Below are 19,304 nucleotides of genomic sequence, written 5' to 3' on the forward strand. Positions count from 1 at the left end.
GTCTCCTGGGCACTCTTCAAAAGTATCACTTCTGGACTGTGTCCATGGATATGAAGATTCTGTACCTATGAAGTGAGATCCAAAGTGACTTTTTTGAACCTACAGGTGATAATTGTCATCATCTAGAGTTGAATCTGTGTTCCATGAACAGCAAACATGCATAGAATAAGCTTCAGAATCCTGAATATAAGTGCTAAATTTTTCTGACCAATCCCCTGAATGTATTTCCATTGTTTTCCCATAACCGCCTATACTCTAATCCTTGGCATCCCATTTTTGATCTGAAAAACAAGCATCCATGTATTATATCTGTAACAGAGGAGGACAAGCTTTCTTTTAGAAAGCAGTATTTGTAAAAATAACAATAATTGATTTTTTAATCAGATACCAAACTAGCCATTTCCCTTACCTTGTTAATATTTACAATAATTCTATTCACCCAACTTAGGAAATTTCAGTAGTAATTATGTATGATTCATCTGATCATATTTCATATGATCATATATAATATTAAGAGATCATATGTTCATATGTTCATATATAGTATGTTAGAATGATATTTGTAATATAGAAGAGACTAAATCAAACATGTTTCGTTAGCTATAAAGGGACAGGAACCAAGGTAAATTTCTTGCTCACATTCTTCAGCAAAAAAAGTAAACTCAGGTTTAGAAATGCCTTCACAATTTTTATTACAGAAAAGGAGAAAAGAGAACAGCAAAGATATGTAAAGAAACATTGTGCCTATTCTATGTAAATATAAAGCAATGTGGTAGAAAATAACTTAGTTATCCTAATTTTCCTCACTAAATAATTACCACAATTCTAGATTTTCAAGGTTTAATAAACACATTTTGTTCATCTAATGACCTATAAAATACATGTATTGAAAAGATTCATAGAGAAGCCTGTTGCACTGGTTTGTTAGGAAACCAAAGCTGCTCAAACTTGAGGCAAAGTTCTGCCACTGACATTGTTGAAACAACACAAAGCACACAACTATTCTCAGGAACTTTTCCCTGAGAAAGTTCATGTGCAGTGACAACACTTGCTGTGACTGTATTACCTTTACAACTGCACCTCAGATGCCCCAGAGGCTTCAGTGATTTCTCCTCATCCTGCACGTGGCCAAACTCAACCCACCAGAATGGTGAAAGAAAGTGACTACATTCCTATTGTTTTGGCTATTATGCCTATTATGCCTATTAGAGATTGAATAGAGAAAAACAGTTTAATATTAAACATATGTTCTGTAATTTTTGTATACTTGTGGGGATCTTCAAATCCTAAGGAAATGCAGAATTCAAGTCAGAATGCTTGACAATAAGGAATCATCACAGGCAAGCTCTTGTCACTGTGGAGGTTTCTTCATTTAGCATGTCAATCGCATGAATTGTCATCCAAATTAGAGTAATTGTGAGAGGCAAAGTGGTGTCACTTTTACAATCAAGTCAGGACAGCAATGTAAACTGGAGCAATTTCAGGTAACTCTGGGTGTTATTCAAGGCAATGTACTGGCTTCTATTACCTTATATTTTCCTTCATGACCTAAAAATCATTAAAGAGTCTCTCTCTCCCTCCTTTCTTCATTCCTTCTCTTCCTCCCTCCCTCTTCCTCTCCCATGCAAATGGGATTGTGGCCACAAGTGAACAGTGATCTTTGCTTTACTTCAGATTTCTCTCTCTATTACTAGTATTATTTTTAGACTTCTGATATTATATCAGAAGATTTTAGTTACTTCTCAAATGAATTTTAGATGCTTTTTAAAAGCTAGTAAAATTATAAGGATTTCTGAGAAATATACATTATATTCAAGCAGATTGAAATTGAAATAGCTTGTACTGATATGGGATGTTAAGTAAGAGAAGAAGCCAGGGGAGGGGAACAGGATCGGAACAGGGAGAGATTGGTGGCAGAATTTTTGCTTTTTATATTCACAAGTGCTTCCCTTAAGATTATGTATATACTGTGTCCCTACTATAGGTGTGTTACTAGAGGAAAAGAAGAGAGTCCCTAAAATAATCTATCATTTCTATAGTTGATAAACTTACATCAGTCCTTTATTAATTAGCTAAAATAGTTGGTATATTTTGATACCTGAAATATAAATAGTTACTGGTACAGTAGCAAGGGTAAATTGAATTATTGCCATAATATTTTAATTAAGGTGGTTAAGCACTATGAGTTATTTTTCCTATATTCTCAATTTATGCTCAATTTGGTACATTTTGTACAAGGATCTATTTGTTGATTTTATTATTGTTCTTCACTAATCCTTTTCTGTAGAGTATGACAATTAATTGTCTTTACTAGAACAGCAATATGTAATAGGCATATCTGAACTTCTACTAGCATCAGTCTACCTGAAAAATTTTTAAATTTTTAAGAATGTATTATATTATCAGTTCCTCTAAATCCTACTCCACAAAAAAATGTATCTTGAATAAATAATTTCAAAGCAACTAGAAATACAAATAAAAGTTTGAATTATTTATATAATCTACACCCTTCCCTCTAAGAAATTAGATACCAATTACTATGGAAGAAAGTTCTTTAAATCTATAAAGCTTGAAAATTTGTGTCATTAAAGTTCTCGGCTATTTTTTATGTATCAGTTGTGACAAATGGGTAAGAAATCAATTTCAGAATCCCATATTTTTGTCCAAATACTCATTATTTATTTCATACTTTAACTTCCCTTCTTTCAATAAAAGTAGTCAGTATATACTGACTTTAATTGTATTAATTTTGTAGCCTGTAAAAATGTGAATCAAATTAGTATAAATTGGTAATAAAAATAAACTCCCTATTATGAGTTATTAAAATAGTAGGCTTTTGGTAATAAGAACTTAGGTGAATTTCAGTATGAATAATGGCTAATATGACAGTCATGAGTTCAGCAAATAGAGGTGTCCCTGGTCATCAACTCTATTTAGTATGGCCTTAACTACCTACTTTTATCCACAGATGACAGAGAGTAGTCAGAAATCACTACTTCAGAAAGCACAGGAATAAAGTATGTATCAAACCAACATCATATTTCCTTAGAATTCCTAGAGAATGAAATTTAGAGTGACTTTTACCTAAGACAATTGTGTGAACTCTATTTGACAAATGTATTCATATATGGTTATTTGCTTATGCCTGTCTATAGGAGTGTAAGAGGAAATGTTATGCCGCCCCCTAGTGTAAATATTAATTTTGCAGCCTAAGAACAGCAGTGAGTAAAGAAGACTTAGCAAGGAAATCACAGCGTTTTTTATTATTAAAGAGAGTAAAAATGAAATCCTTGGTTTACTTGAAGAGTCAGTTTCTATAGCTCTATGGACTTTAGAAGTCAAGGTATAGACTAGGATATGAAAGTTTCCTTAGGATTTTCATTTTTATATCACTTCAAATATGTGGGACCTAATCTACGAGGATATTATATACATTCTTTCATTTTAAAAATATTATTATAAAGGTGATATATAGAGAGGTTACAGTTACATAAGTCAGGTAATGATTACATTTGTTTCATTTTGTTTTGTTTTGAACAGTGTCACTGTCTCCTTTATTTTCTCCCAGTTTTTGTCCATCCCGATCTCCATCACCTCTCCCCTAAGTTGTATGTTTAATTTCAGTATCACTGCTATATATGCATTCCTAAGGTAGAAACAAAGTAGGAGTGCCATGGATAAACTGCATTCTATGACAGGAATACTATGTTCATATGAATCCAGTAGAAATTCTCACACACAAGGCAATGCTCCAAGGAGGTTTGGCCTGTGGACAATGATCAGATCCTGAAGAACCCACCTTAGGAGTGCATTTGGTACTTCAATAAGGTAGATATGGGAAAATTCCTTTGCCTCTTTTACCATATATGGTAACAGCAAGTGAGGCATTCACTTTGAGGAAACAAGCTCTCCCTAGATACCAAACCAGTCAGCAATGTGTCTTTGCATTTCCTAACCTCTAATTCCATGAGACATAACTTCAATTTGAATGTAAATCACCTAATGAATGACACACTGTTATAACTGCAGAAATGATGTAAGACACAGAGAAAGAGAACACTGATGAGTTCAAAGCTAAAAGTGTCTAAGTTATATAAAACCAAATGCTATGAATGAGGGAATAGTATTCTAATAGAATACTGCTGTGAACATTACAGTATAAAATACTGCCAATAGCTACCACTGATCATTGAGAGCTTTTGTATTGAATCTAGTGCAGATTACTATACATTTGCTATCATATTTGTATGATCTGTAAATAACCTTTAAGGCAGATAGTACCACCTTTTAAAAATAAAATAACTGCCAATGAGAAAAGTGCATCTCGCCCATATAATGAGTGACTTGTCATGTTAGGCCTCTTTGATTAATTTCCTCTTTCTTCCTAACACAGCCCTGACTTTTGTTGGAATACTGGAATGTGTAATGCATAGGTTTCTTAGTTCACAACTGCATACTTCTCTGCATTTAGTGTTCTCTGGCATACCTCTGCCCAAAGTGATGTAAGCAAACCTTGTCAGGGAAACTTTCTTGCAAAAAGAACATTTAACTTCTTGCTCTTCCTCCATACTACTCTTTGTTCTACTTTAAAAATTTAGATTTGATGACTAGAGTAGCAAGCACATTACAATAGTGGGAAAATGGAAAGACAAACATGTGTTTAGTCTTGACCTAATTCATTCAATTCACATTAGAAAAAAACACAAACTACTAGGAAATTTCTTATAAAATTTTTATATTAAAAAACTGTAGTGTTATTTGGGTACATAACTGGTATTAAGAATTTGGGTTACAGCAGTTATACACACTGTTTATTAATACCAAGGTAGAGCTAAGATTTACACTCGTCCTTAGAGATGAAGTGTTTGCTTTCAATCACTGGGTAAGTACGACAGTGAGTACTCTAGACATGTCCAACTGGATGTTAAACATACTTCTGGAGTGAAAGCCATCCTCTTCAGTACCATGAAAGTGTTTTGTTCAGAAGTGAATTTTTAACAAGAGTTAACTGGCTATATATCCAGTTCTAAAGGAGGTATTATGAAGATCCTCAGTGTTTCCACTGACATTTCCTGGAGGAGAATGCTGAATTACAATACTGAGACATTTTCGTAAGACAAAGAGAGAATTTATGTTTAAATTCATCATTTATGCCTTGATTTGTTTCTTAAAGGAATCACTCAAGCATCATTGTCTTTACCTCCCTTCCTTAGCTGCAGTTGCTCTTAATCCCTTTTCGTATAATTTGTTGTCCCCAAATCCTCTGCTTTCCATAACCTTGGGCACATGCTTGGTGACTTCCTGAGTATCAGAATTTTTCTCTAAAGTATCTCAGAATAAAAGCTTCCCTGTCACTGTTGGTTCATGCTTGTAATCCTAGCTAGTCAGGAGGCTGAGATATGAGGATCACCATTTGAAGCTAACCAGGGCAGGAAAGTTCATATATTTATCTCCAATTAACCCTCAGAAAACCAGAAGTGGTACTATGGCTCAAAGTAGGAGAGAAGTTGCCTTGAGTAATAAAGCTCAGGGACCATGCCCAGGCCCTGAGTTCAAGTCCTACAACTGACAAAAAAATTGGTCACTCCAAGTCATTAATTAAAGTATTTCTTGTCTTAGGCATGCAAATATTGCTCTACTGATTGTTGTTACGCACTGAATCTCTCTTACTTCCAATTTCATATGCTGAAACTCTAACTCAGTGTGGTAGCTTTTGTAAGGTAATGGCTATGACAGCACAGCACTCACTAGTGGATTCATGTATTATAAAGGTTACTAATGCTGATCTCTCTGCTTATGCTTCACCATGTGAACCTTCATTGAAAGAGCCATTTGCAAACCAGGAAGCAGGGCTTCAGCTAGTATCTTGAAGCTGGACTTGTCAGCCTCCAGAACTATGAAAAATAAATATTCTTTAACCCATGTAGTCTATGCTTATTTGTCTTCACAGCAGCCCTTTGATTTACTGTTAATGATTTCAACTCTAGATTGAAAGGAAATACAGGAGTAAGTGTTCCCAGAACATTTCAGAATGGGACAAGAGAAACTCTTAGATGCAGGTTAGAACTATGCAGGATTCAGTATCACAAAGAAGTCACAGGGGAGCCCGACGACTCTGAGTGTTCCCCAAGGGACTCTGACACCTGTCCTCCCTCACCATTCTACTACTTCTACTGGTCACATTGCGACTATCACAACAACACTTATCCTTCAATGATGTTGATCATCACAAGCTCAGGACAGAAGTTTTCTTAATTTCCCCAACATCAGTCTCCATATGGCTAGGCCAGACTGCCTTTTCTAATTCTCCATGTTTTCTTGGGCCTTAAAGCAATTGAACTTTGATCTCTTCAACTTGGGAATGTCTGTTATCAATAAATCTCTATAGTTTAAACTTCTTACTGAAGCCACAGCTTTGCCTTTTGCTTCAAATAAAACCCGTTCCTTTGAAACATCACTGTCTTGTATCTCCCAAGAGGTGGATGTATAACCACTCTTAAGTCTGCTAGTAAGCTGGGCACATATTCTCAGTACACAAGAGGCCAAGGCAGGAGGATTATAATTTGAGTCCAGACTGGATCACAGAGCAGAAGCTCTAAGGAATAATTAAAAACCAACCAACAAACTAATTCCTCTACTAATGTGACAATATAGGCAAATATTCTCATTGTTGTTCCTTCATACTTCTCAAGTTTTCTACCTCTGTTCCTCATGCCTAGAATCCAGCTTCAAAATTCATTTCTCTAAACTCCCTTCACCATGTCCTCCAGTCACCTTGTATTATGGTCACCTTATAATCTCTGATGACTTATAGCACTCTGATTATAGCACTCTGATGACACTCTGATGACACTGTTCACCTAGTCCTGAGTTATCCTTGGCCTTGGATAACTCTTTCCTCTGGGTACTTTTCTTCTGATGACCTTGTGCACTCTGATCATTTTATTCACCTAAGTTGTTTGGAACCATCCATTCCCTGGTCTTATCATTAACAGACATTTCTGAGAACTATCACTTAGAAGTATGTCTGTATCTAAAAATCAGGTATAGAATTTACTTGTCAGTATGAACAATTTCACAGAACACTCACATCTCATGAGATCATTCTATGATCATGGTGATACTAGCCAAAAGCAAGACCACCCCTTAATGCCTGAGCACTGATATAAACAGAACCAGAACTTCTGTTACTCAACATCCCCATCTACCAGCCCAAATAAGCAAAATCAACTTCTCTACCTGCTTTAACTATCCTTCCACTCTATCCCTTGTAACTCCAATCTAAAAACCCAACCAATCTTCAGCACAGTAACCAATCCAGAGTGACCCTTGCCTTACTAACCTACCTAGAAAAATCACCTCAAACAATTCCAAATCCTCTGGATCTACAACTTCATTTGATGACATAATATTCCCTCCCCATTGTGCTTAGTTTACCTTCTTCAAATGAATACCAATGGGCTTGCTTCATTCAGCTTGAGATATGTTCCTGATAAGATTTGGTTGGTGGACATAAAAGGAATTCTGTATATATTTCATGGTTTTTATTTTGTTGTTGTAAAATGTAAAACATTTATGTTACATTATTCTAGTGAGTTCATTTTTATATTAGGCTAATAAAGTGTGTACTTCTAAAATTAACTTTAAAGTATTTTCTCCCATTCAGAGACAGATTTAGTTTCTTTCAGTACAAAGAAAAGTATATATGACTAACTATCAGAGTAGGGTAGATGAAAATGAGTCAGCTTTACAAAGGAATAGTGAGGTAGAGTAGTTTTTTGATAGGAAGTTTTGAGAAACAGATTGTAATGTAAGCAGAGATTTCAAATGAATTTATTTTGCAGTGGTTTATAAGTCAACAAATGTTAAAAAAAAAGGTTTAGCCCTATATAGTTATCAACATACAGTGGTTTATTGCTATGAAATCCAAATGGAATTTATATTTTCAACATTTAGTTGCCTTGTTTTAAAAACAATTTTATGAAATAATGCTGCACATCTGAATTCTTCAACTACATAGAAACAACTGGTACTAGAGGTGCACTCATGTGTGTGTGTGTGTGTGTGTGTGTGTGTGTGTGTGTGTGTGTGTGTGTGTGTACATGCATACAAATACAATTTACATTAAGGATTTGACTAATTGTAGTGGCTGATAAACATGAATGTGACAATCAGACAGTCTCCCTTGCTAGCCAACATAGAAACTGATTCATTAGCTATAGGCATAATTTCTTTTACAAGATACCTCAGTTTTTGTTCTTAAGTACTATCAACTGCCTTCAAGATGCTAACTCACATTATCAAGGACAATGTTCTCTCAACTTAAGGTCAACTGATTCTACATATTAATTACTTTGACAAGATAAGCTAAACAGCAATACCTAGGTTAATATTTGGTTAAATGACTAGTTAATTCTCCATTATATTGAATATAACTGATTTTTAAGGCTACTTAAGAAGAAAGTTTTCTTATCATTTAAACACAACATTGCTCTCATAAACATTTAGTTAATTGAAAAAAGCATGCAACTTTCTTGTAGTGGTAACAAGCCATTATGAAAGAGTTCAGAACAGTATATCAGGTAATGGTTTTTGCTTACATTGACAACTAGGATTGAATTTTAATTATTTATTACCCAGACTCTATCTTACAATGTGCCAGGAAGTATGCTATAACACACTTAGAAATATTAATGGTCCTTGCTAGCTGAAGACATTATAAATATATATTGCAAGCTTTTCTTATATTTAATGGATAATTAAATATGAAACACAGCAAGTGAAATGATTTCAAGCTAAACTTTGAAGACATATATATTTCTCAGTTGTATTTCTGATAGTTGGCAATATAAATATGATTTTAAAAGTGTAAGTTGTCTTCAAAAATTCTGACTTCAGTATACCACAGATTGTAATTACAATTGTTTTTTCCCAAAGGATCAATCTAATTCTTAAATCTCAGTGATCACCTTCAATAGTACTACCTCAGTTAATCAGAGTCACTAAAGAAAATTATTTTACTGCTACACTTGTAAACCAGTTTACAAATATTTTACGTGAATTGTTTGGTTATATAGTAAACTGCTAAAATTATTTAGTCATAAAGTGAAGAATAAAATCATGTTCAAATAAATTTTGAAAAAGAGCAAATGCAACAAGGAAATATGTAAGACACTTGTCAAATAACTGAGAGCCTGCTGTTTTAATTTAATTTAGTTATTAAGATTTTTTTGTGTGCTTGCAATAGAATCCAGAACTGCTAAGAATGTGTTCTACCACTAAGCCACACCAAAACTTGCATCTTAAATACAAATATATATTATTCTAAAACCATTCCATTGTTGTTACTGTGAAAATAGTTCTAGATATTTGATCTGAAAAGAACTGTCCATTAATTACTTCAACTACTGTATGGTAAGCAGATACTAGAGAGGGGTAGAAAGATGATGAAACTTTTTGTAGGCTATTGTTTTTCTAAGAATTGCTTCTATCAAGGCCCATGTACAAAAATGAAAATTCTTTATCCATAAGCACACTGATTTTTGGAGTGCTTTCATCATTAGAGGACGAAGTGTAAATAAATACAGAATATGCAGGACAAGAAAAATCAATTTTGAAATGTGGTAAACAGAAGTACATTAGTTTTCAATTGACATTTAAAACCAAATATACACATTCAATGAAGTGCTTCCATGGCCTAAATTTGATCCTGAACGCAACTGTATGAATAGTCTAGGTCTAGGTCTAGGTCGAAGATCTGGTTCACCTTCATGTTTGGTAAGAATGTAAATTTTACCATCAATAAACCACAAAATATTGGAAAGACAAGATACAATGCCACTATGTAAATTTCACCTACCTCAAGTAACTGAATCAATAGCTTATGTGAAAATCAAAATCAAGAGTATTACTTGAAAACATTCACCTCCACAATATCGCCTACATTTCACAATAAAAATTTAACTATCAGTGGTTTTCCTTAGTTGAACGTGTTCTAAAAAGGCATATATATATATATATATATATATATATATATATATATATATGATAAAAAGTTTCACCACAATAAAAACCAATTTGGTAGATAAAGTTCAGAAAAACAAGGTATGCTATAATAATATTTAATAGTGAATGTATAGGAGTTTTAAGGAAAGTGATTAAAGAAAAAATCAAGTTGGACAGTTTGAGAATATATTATTATGCCATAGTAATCTATCCTTGCTCTTAAACTCTGTTGAGAATGTTAATCTACCAATGTCAAATTTTCAGTTGCACTATCTAGAAATTGATCTGTTTAACCCTAGTTACACTATTAATTTATCAACAAAATTAGCCTCAGTGAGTGGGAAAATGTATTCAGATTGCATTCTGTAAGAGACTTAGGAAACGTTTTAGGAAAAAAACATGCACAATAAAATATATTCTATAATTATAATTAAAACAAAATAGCCACTGAAGCCAATGTAATCTTAGTTACTCAGAAGGCCAAGATCTGAAAATCATGGTTTGAAGCCAACGTAGGCAGGAAAGTCCATGAGACTCTTAGCTCCATAAACCATCATAAAGTCTGAAGCAGAGCTGTGGCTGAAATAATAGAGAACTAGACTTGAGCAAAATTATTCAGTAACAGTGTCCAGGCTTAGTTCAAGTCCCAGAATTTACCCCTCCCATCACATAGTGTATTTTAAACACCTATGTAAATTTTGTAAGTTCTTATATACACAAAAAAATGTTTTCCTCCTTTGCAAAGTTATTCACGTGAAAATAGCCTGAGTAACAAGAAATCTATACACACATCAAAAGAGATGAATATTCTTTTCAGCGGAACCAAAATGAATAGGAACATTACTAACCATAGCACGTAATAGTCGTGCTGAAAACACAAAACCTGTAGTGCCTAGAACCGGGCTTTGCAATGGAACTTTGAATGGATTAAATAACAAGTATGTGAGGAACCAATTAATAAATTAATATGTCTTGTCTTCCTGACCTTACCATTTATATTGGAAATGGAGGGCAGCCTACAGGAACAGGATTTAGGCCAGACAGAATTTAGTGATGCTTATACATTTGAGAATAAAAGATAACATAAAGTTAGAGTCAAAGTATTCTGTGAATCTGGCAATATTTCTCCATATTTTGAAGCAAGCAGAAAATAAAATGCCTACAACTGAATATGTAACATTATCTCTTAGGAAATTTGCAATATCAATATTTACTTCTTGTGTGAACTCCAAAAAGTACACAGTCTTTTTCAATTTAGTAGTAAGTGAAACAGCCTCAAGACATAAGATAATAAAGTGCTGACTACTTAACAGAATGTAAGCAAAATCTCAGAAATGATACTTAAGATTATAAAATTAAAAGTTAAAATATGGCGCATATTTAGAAATTCTATATTACAAGTTTTTAAGTATATATGTAGAACAAATATGTTCAGGGTAATCAATTGTAAAAGTATATAACTAAATGGAAACTTTATTCACTGCCACCGATTCTGTAATTTATCCAGAAATATTCTGGGAAATTAATACAGTATTAGTTTATTTCTTTTTCCATAAAATTAAAGGTATATTAGAGCTGCAGTTTGTAAAAAAAAAAAAGATCTCATGACAAGTTGACTGACATCACTTCAAAAGACAGAACAAAATGGAGATTTGTAAATTTTTAATTTGTCAAATGGAAAAAGTTCCTGAGCAGGTTGAAGATTAACAGCAAGTTTGTCTTTAGGTACTCTTTTTACAAAATGCTGTGCTTAGTAGGCATAATATTATATCGAGAGGATTGTATACTTTGATGATCTCAATATGAGTGGCAGAATTGTTCTTGAATTTAAGCTAAAATATTAATCAATGTCACTGAACTATGGACTGCAGTAACTTTTTATACAGTGTTGGCAGTTCTATGTCTTACATTAATCTCGTGAACTTTTTTGAAGTTTATAAAATTATTTTTATATGAATCTTAGTGAAATCAAAACATTCATCATCTTGTAAATGAAATTAATTTGCTCTTTTGGGGGGACAAATCCAAATACTTTCTCCCCGAGTAGCTTTGTTACACTTTCCAAAAATAATAAAATAAAAAAAGATCCTTTGTGATATTATTCAAATTCTTTAAAACTATTACACCTTATGAAATCTAAAACTGTAACATTTTAAAAGTCAAATTCAAGAATGTCAACAATCAAATATAAAATGTTGTATTATTATTCCATGATTCTGAGATTAAAAACATTACCCAGGTGGAAAACATAGGTTTTTATTTGGCAATTCTAAATTTAAAAATATAAATTGAGAAACTTGTACTTTTCAAAGTACTTTTTCAAAAGTCTTATATTCTCTTCAGATAGTTTGTTTCTTATTAAAGTTGTTAATTCATAGAGCATTAAACCTAATAAGCTACTTGTATACTAATTTTAGTTGTGAATGAATTATAGTTTATAGTAAGTCTTCATAGCATTGTATGTACATTTTAATGATAAGTATAGACATTTCTTTTAACAATTAAAATCATTCCTTTAGGAAGATGTCTAGAACTTTTTGTATTGTATTTAAAGACACACATAAATTTCATCATCTTCAACAACAAAACTTATCAAAAGGTGTCTTGAAAACACATATATGATTTTGGTAAAGAAATTGTTCAAACATAGTTTGATGATCATATGAAAATATGCATGACTTAGTATGAATTTCACACACAAGTAACACAAAGTTAGACTGTTAATAAACAACCTGAAAGGATTAGAACACAAAAGATTCCTAAATTTCCATCCTTAAGATTAACGAATATGATGTCAGTCATTTCAGATCACATTATTTGTTGTTTCTGACATTTGCCTATACTTACACTTATTAACTTCATTGAGATGGTTGCTGTTTGTTACTCATTTTATTTACAAGGTTACACTGGAAAAACTATGTTTAACCTACCTTTCCTAGACATTAGCGATAAAGAAATTATCAGCTTCAAACTTACACAACCAGTCAGCATAAGCAAATTCAACCACTGTCAGAAACCCCAAGATTCAATTAAGAATCAACAGTCATCATATTTTAACAAGTTGAACAACTAGTTTTCTATGAACGGTACTGTGTTTGGCCCCTACATTGTTAGAGTAACTAGGGACATGAAATCTTATTCAATAAGTTTGTCTTTTTGTTCTGAGTGAAATTGAATTTTTTTCATCAGTGCTTACTTTTTTTAAATGAAAAGTTTTCCCTCCTCAAAGTTTTACCTTTCCACCTAGTTGAGTTCCCTAAGAACAGAATAGTATGAATATCTCCTTTAGATTGTTTGCTACTTTATGTAATACTCAAACAAAGAAATCCAAACAAAATTTTCTTTTGTTCAGTAATAACAACAATCAACCACATCCAGAATGACAAGAAAAACAAAAATTAGTCTTGCTTCTGAGTTTTAAGGGACCTGGAAGAAGGTAGCCAATTGTGACAAGGAAAAACATGAAGACATGGGTGCATTCCATCAATGCTAGAATTCATTTAAAACTTCAGATGAAAATTTTCACTCCTTGGAAATCACACTACAGTTGTTGTTTTGTGTGTGTGTGTGTGTTTGTGTGTGTGTGTGTGTGTGTGTGTAAAATGCATTTTAAGATATATAGCAAAAATAGATTAAGAATAATGTGTTTACTTTTGGGTTTAAACTTCTACTCCAGTCAAGTTAAGAAAATACTGGGGGGAAAAAAATACGAGGGGGAAAACTGCTGGCTAATGGTCCCAGACATTAGTGGATCCAAATTTACACCTTCGCTTTGGCTCTACTCTCTGCAGTATGTGGCCCAATGAGACTTCAGCCTCCTTCTCTTCTCCCTTATGGAGATACCTACTTCTCCAGAGACACTAGTACAGGAGAGCTGGTCCTGGCAGGGAATTTTTCTAGCTAAAGGAATTTGCAATGAAAGTAGGAGCCATCACTTTAGCACTATTCTCTATGCTCTGCCCATCTTTTCCCACCAATCAGGAGTCCTTTTTCCCTTTCCTACTAGGATGCTGAACGTTGTAGCTCTGTGATCCAGTGAGAACCTTCTACCACTGTAGGTTGGGTTTGTCGAACACATTTCCCAGTGGCCTGAAGTGTGACCTGGGCACTGCCCTTTACACCCTAACCCCCAAACTTCATGGAGTGACAAGCTGAAAGCTGACAGGGTGAGATGGTGTTGGAATCATTCTGCTGAGTACAGACAAGTTCTCACTAGAGAAGTTTGCTGCCAAACAGTCCTTCAAGGGAAGAGCCAACATGATAACTCCACCGGGCCACCTCCTCCTTCCCAGGAGCCAGGCACATGGCTCCCCACCTCTGTCTCCCTCAGAGACTCCACATCCTCATTCACCTTCAGATGAACGAGGTGATAGGTGATAGGGTCGCTTAGGTATAGGATTTTTCTCTCCCTCCCTCCCCCCACCCCTTTTTCAAGAGGAACTATCAATACCGTTTCAAGCAAGCGACTGCGGTACTAATCTTCAGCCTTATGGAGTAGTGGCCAAGTTTTTTTGTTTTTGTTTTTTTGTTTTTCGGGGTTTTTTTGGAAGTGTCTGCCAAAGCCAGGGATCCCAGCATACCTAAAATGCCTTCATTTCCCCCGTCTACCCCCAATTCTCCTCGCCCCACGCCCATCAGATAATGAATGAATATATTATAACTATACTTAATCGCAACACCTTCCAAACCTCGCTGTAACCTCAATCCAGCAAATGCCTTCTCTAAGATTCTTAAACGAGAGAGAGAGAGAGAGAGAGAGAGAGAGAGAGAGAGAGAGAGAGAGAGAGAGAGAGAGAGAGAGAGAGAATGTGATTACCAGAGTTTTGTTCCCATTCTTGCTGAGAGGACCCCGGAAAACTCCCTTGATGTTGCGAAAGTGTCCGTTGCTGAGATGCGTGGAGCTGATGACAATGTAGTAACACTCCATGGGGCAGCCGCCGCCTCCTCCTCCGCAGCCGCAGCTTCCCCCGCGTCCCGCGCCCGCCTGCCCGCAGCAGCAGCTCGCGCGGAGCCGCGGGGAGGGGAGGGTGGGCCGCCCGGAGCCCCAGCAGGCCAGGAGGGCAGCGTCGATAGCCGGCTGGCCCCGGGGAGGACGGGCTCAGTGCGCCCCCGCGCCCCGCGCGCCCAGGCTCCCCGGCCGCCGCATGCTCCCCGCGCTCTGCTCAGTCTCTGGAGTGCAGCCGCTGTTGGCTTCCCGGCTTGGGACGACGAGCTCCCCGCGACTCCTCCTCCCCAGCCCCTCCTCCCGGGGAAGATCGGGGCTGCGAGGACCCGGCCCGGGCAGGCTCAGTCAGTGGCGAGCGGAAGCGGGCAGGGGGAGCCGCCCGCACGGCGGCGGCAGCAGTGGCGGCAGCATCGCGGCGGCCGCGGCGTCCCCCGCGCGCGGCGCCCGCACTCGGAGCTGCTCCCGCTGGCAGGCATGAGTGTTATTATAGTGAGCGGCGTTGCCGGTCCATTGCACGGAGCCAATGGCAGGGAGCCACTGGGCTGATACTGAGAGCTGTCAGAAGAGTACATCTGTCACCCGCTGCTCCCCACCCCACCCCACGCGCCCGTCCGCCCGCCCCCGCCGCCGGGACCCGCGGCCGCGCCAGCCCGGGCGGGCGTGAGAGGGAGCGCCCCGCACCGCCCCGCACCGCGCGGTGGCCTGCCCAGGCCCGCCAAGCCGACGGCCACCGAGGCGCGGGAGACTCCTCCGAGGTGGGGGCGGAGGGAGGGAGGAAGAGACGCCGATTTCTGGTCTGCGGCGGGTTGGGGTGGAAGGGTGGGGGCGAGTGTGTGCGTGTGGGGGGGGAGAAATAAATTAATAATTCAGCACCAAAGACATCCACTTCCAACTGCAGGCCACGAGGGCTGGTGCCCGCCTCGGGGGCCTCTCGAGATAATCGCTACTCATCTGGGTTTGGCTTCTTTGCTAGACTCTCTCTCTCTCTCTCTCTCTCTCTCTCTCTCTCTCTCTCTCTCTCTCTCTCTCTCTCTCTCTCTCTCTCTCTCTCTCTCTCTCTCTCTCTCTCTCTCTCTCTCTCTCTCTCTCTCTCTCTCTCTCTCTCTCTCTCTCCAAATGATTTGGGGAATATGGAGAATGGTATTCTGTTCAGAATCTTTTTTTTTTCAGGCCAGGGAAGCTGTGCCACCCCAGCCCCCATTTTCGGATAGCGTGCATGCTGTGTGATGATCATCTGGGGGACGGGTGGGGGCAATGGAGTGGACTAGGACTGAAGGAAGAAACTGGGACTCCTTGATTGATGCGTCCTGGGTCCTGGCTTTCCCATACCCCCACCCAGCTCCCCCGGGAACAGCCGTGCTTCCTCAATGGCCAAAGCTAGAGGAAAGGCATGCTTTGCGGCAAAAGACGCCGCCGCCACGAGCTCGCTTTGCAATTGTCTCCTGCTCACCACGGAGCGGTGGTGAACAAAAGCTTGAGCCCTACAAGCGACCTGAATGGAAAATTTCCCTGCGCACGAAAGGAACGGGGCTGTCTCCGGAAAGTAGGGAATGGGGTCTGCTGTATTCCTGGGAGACAAGACTCTGGGGCTGAGTTTTAAGGGGTCTAGGCGGCCCCGAACCTGGCTGTCTCCTCCCACCCTCTCACCCTCCCTCCTACCCAGTTAAATCCTCTCTTTGTGTAAGTTTAGCTCCTCTGAGGTGGCTGAGGGAAGAGTCCCATCAGGTACAAACGCGCCACGGAGCTGCTATAGCCATAGGACTCATTAGTCGGCACTTAAAGGGATCGATACCAGGCCACGCGGGGCTGGTAGACGATGCCTTCATTGGATTTTCTGAAGGCTTTATTTTCTTTTTGCCTTGAAAGGCTTAATTGGTTAATGCAGATTCCAGACATTCTGATGCCTCCAAGTCAGAGTCAAGGGTGCTGTAGATATGAGTGGCGCTTATCTGATTTGTTGAGTGGTCAGTTTCCACACAGTCTATTTCGTGTGTTCTATAGGAGGGTTTATGTCGCAGGAATCCTGCAAATCATAACATGGTCTTTCAGTGAATCTGACTGCTTGGTTTCACTTTGTGAAAAAGGGGGTGGGCCAGGTAAAAGGGGAGTCTTGGCAGGAGTCCCAGTAGTTAAGGAAGTAAATTTTAAGTTCTTGGTGATGAAATAGAATATTACATTCAACTAAAGAGAAATTCTTCTTCATGTAGCATGCTTCAGTTTTGTTTTTTAAAGAAAAGTTGATGTGGATTGATTAAAGCTCATTATGAAGTGTCAGTTATTTAGTCTTTGGCTAAATTTCTCAGACATCCACTTGGGGGAGTCTGGAAGTGTTGAGAGGAAGAGAAATTAAAATTTCTGAAACTTCTAGTCTCTTTGAAAGAGAGCTACCAAAGATTTGTTAGGATTCAGTATGAATACAATCCTATTAGGAAAAAAAAAGCATTCAATTTTCTCTACTAAATATTTTTGGAAGTTGAATCAATTCCTAGTTCCAATTGTTTACAGAAATGTTTTTATTTGTAATTTGAAAATACAAGCATTTTCTGCAGATAACACTTTGGGAAGAAATGCTTGATCATTATGTGTTTTTCAGAGATTTAGAAACTTACAACTTGGGGACCAAGGTCAAAGAGGTAAAAAAAAATCCTTTAACTTACAACTTGGGGACCGGGGTCAAAGAGGTAAAAAAAAAAAATCCTTTATTAATACAGACTAATACTGAGCATTACCAAGTAAACTACTTCAGTTTCCTTAAAGGAAACACCTTTGGCAGAAAGAAAACACTTAGGAAACCAAATGAACTGGGGTTTGGGTGTGTGAGAGAGAGAGAGAAAGAGAAAGAGAGAAAGAGAGAGAGAAGGAGAGAGAATGTGTTAATGTTTGTATAATAATAATCTAAACTAGGTTTACTTGAAGTATATCATCTATCTCTGATGAACTGTTCCAAACTTTGCCTACAGTATGAAGTTCACTTTCCAGCTTAATCATAAATCAGAGTTATATGAATATTCTGTGCAAGAATAATAATCTATATACAAAATTTTTGTTTCTAGTAACAAATATTTTTTTAATTTTTAAAACTAAAAATTATTTTAAATATTTTAGGAGATGATTATAGATCACTGGTGTTCAATTGCCAGTTCTCTAACTGAGAAAGTATAATGTTTAAATACCAATTTGTCATTACCCTAAAATATTGCACATACACACATGCATATGTGTTTATGCATGCATATATACACACAAACATCATAAATCAAACTACTGAAATCTTTAGTGCCCTTTGACAAGATCCATCATAATCAGAATAGTCTGCCTTTTTTATTTAGATTTTTGGAAAGATGCTGAGGTAGTAGCTTTTTAAAATCAAGTTTAATGTTATGTATAAATGACAGGCAATCCTAATGTTATGTATAAATGACATGTAATCCTATGTATAAATTACATCTAACCCTATGTCTAAATTATAACAAACAAATAAAACATGAAGGATGGCAAGAGAAAAGACAAAAAAGTTTTTCACAAAGTTATTGTTTTTCTCTACATGAAGAAATATATCTTAAAATATCTAAGTCTGATGATGTAAATCTGTCTCTGCAAAGAAATATATTTTGTAACGTTTCTTTTATGCGTCTTTATCCAAATTTAGTGGTTACACCTATATCAGTCATTTAAACTACTTCTCATACTAGATTTTCACTTATCATTACCAGTGAGCTCTGTTGACAGACTTTTCACTGCATGAATTTTAATTCCAGAAGGGTGAGCCCCACTATATGAAATCTGGTTCCTAAGTACACCTAATACCTACTAGGTATAAAAGAATTCTTATCCCAAAACATGGGATTGTTTGTCTTAAGTAAATTTAACAATGAAGAGAAAAAATAGGAAATGAGAACACTCTACTTCCAGAAAGAATAGCAAGACCTTTCTCTAGTTCTAAGTTCAAGTTGGTAACAGTGATGAATTACAATTCCTGCCTTCGTGTCATTCATTTTTCTTTCATTTTTGTGTCAATTTAAACAGATGATGCACATGAGGAACCATGTTTAAATTCTTTATTATATTATAATAAGCACTTGTGATAGCTATAGTCTATTCTGATTATTTAAAACAATTGTGAATTGTTTGTAAAGGAAGGTTGTAAAGCATTTTTGACATGAATTATATTCTGTGGAATCATGTCACTTTCATTTTAAAACAGGTTGAAATATCAGCTGAAATATGTTGCTATAAATAAGCAAAATTAATATTTTAAGTCACAAATTGTTTAATATATTTTCATGAATAGTTATAATTCACATGTAGTTAATTGTCAAGTTTCTTACCAAAAATTAATTTCTTACTTTCTTAC

General features: G+C 36.7%; 1 protein-coding gene across 1 annotated transcript in view; it reads right to left on the reverse strand.

Annotated features, from left to right (window-relative positions):
• The window catches only part of Znf804a (zinc finger protein 804A), a 239,671-nt gene extending 224,731 nt beyond the window's left edge, over positions 1-14,940 (reverse strand). Inside the window, exon 1 of the mRNA XM_070019562.1 lies at positions 14,822-14,940. Within this exon, the coding sequence (XP_069875663.1) occupies positions 14,822-14,932 (111 nt within the window). The 5' untranslated portion in view covers positions 14,933-14,940. The remainder of the gene's footprint in view (positions 1-14,821) is intronic.
• Between the last annotated feature and the right edge of the window lie 4,364 nt (positions 14,941-19,304).

Source organism: Dipodomys merriami, unplaced genomic scaffold, assembly GCF_024711535.1.
Source record: "Dipodomys merriami isolate MVZ:Mamm:240054 unplaced genomic scaffold, mDipMer1.0.p SCAF_1, whole genome shotgun sequence".
Classification (NCBI taxonomy): domain Eukaryota; kingdom Metazoa; phylum Chordata; class Mammalia; order Rodentia; family Heteromyidae; genus Dipodomys; species Dipodomys merriami.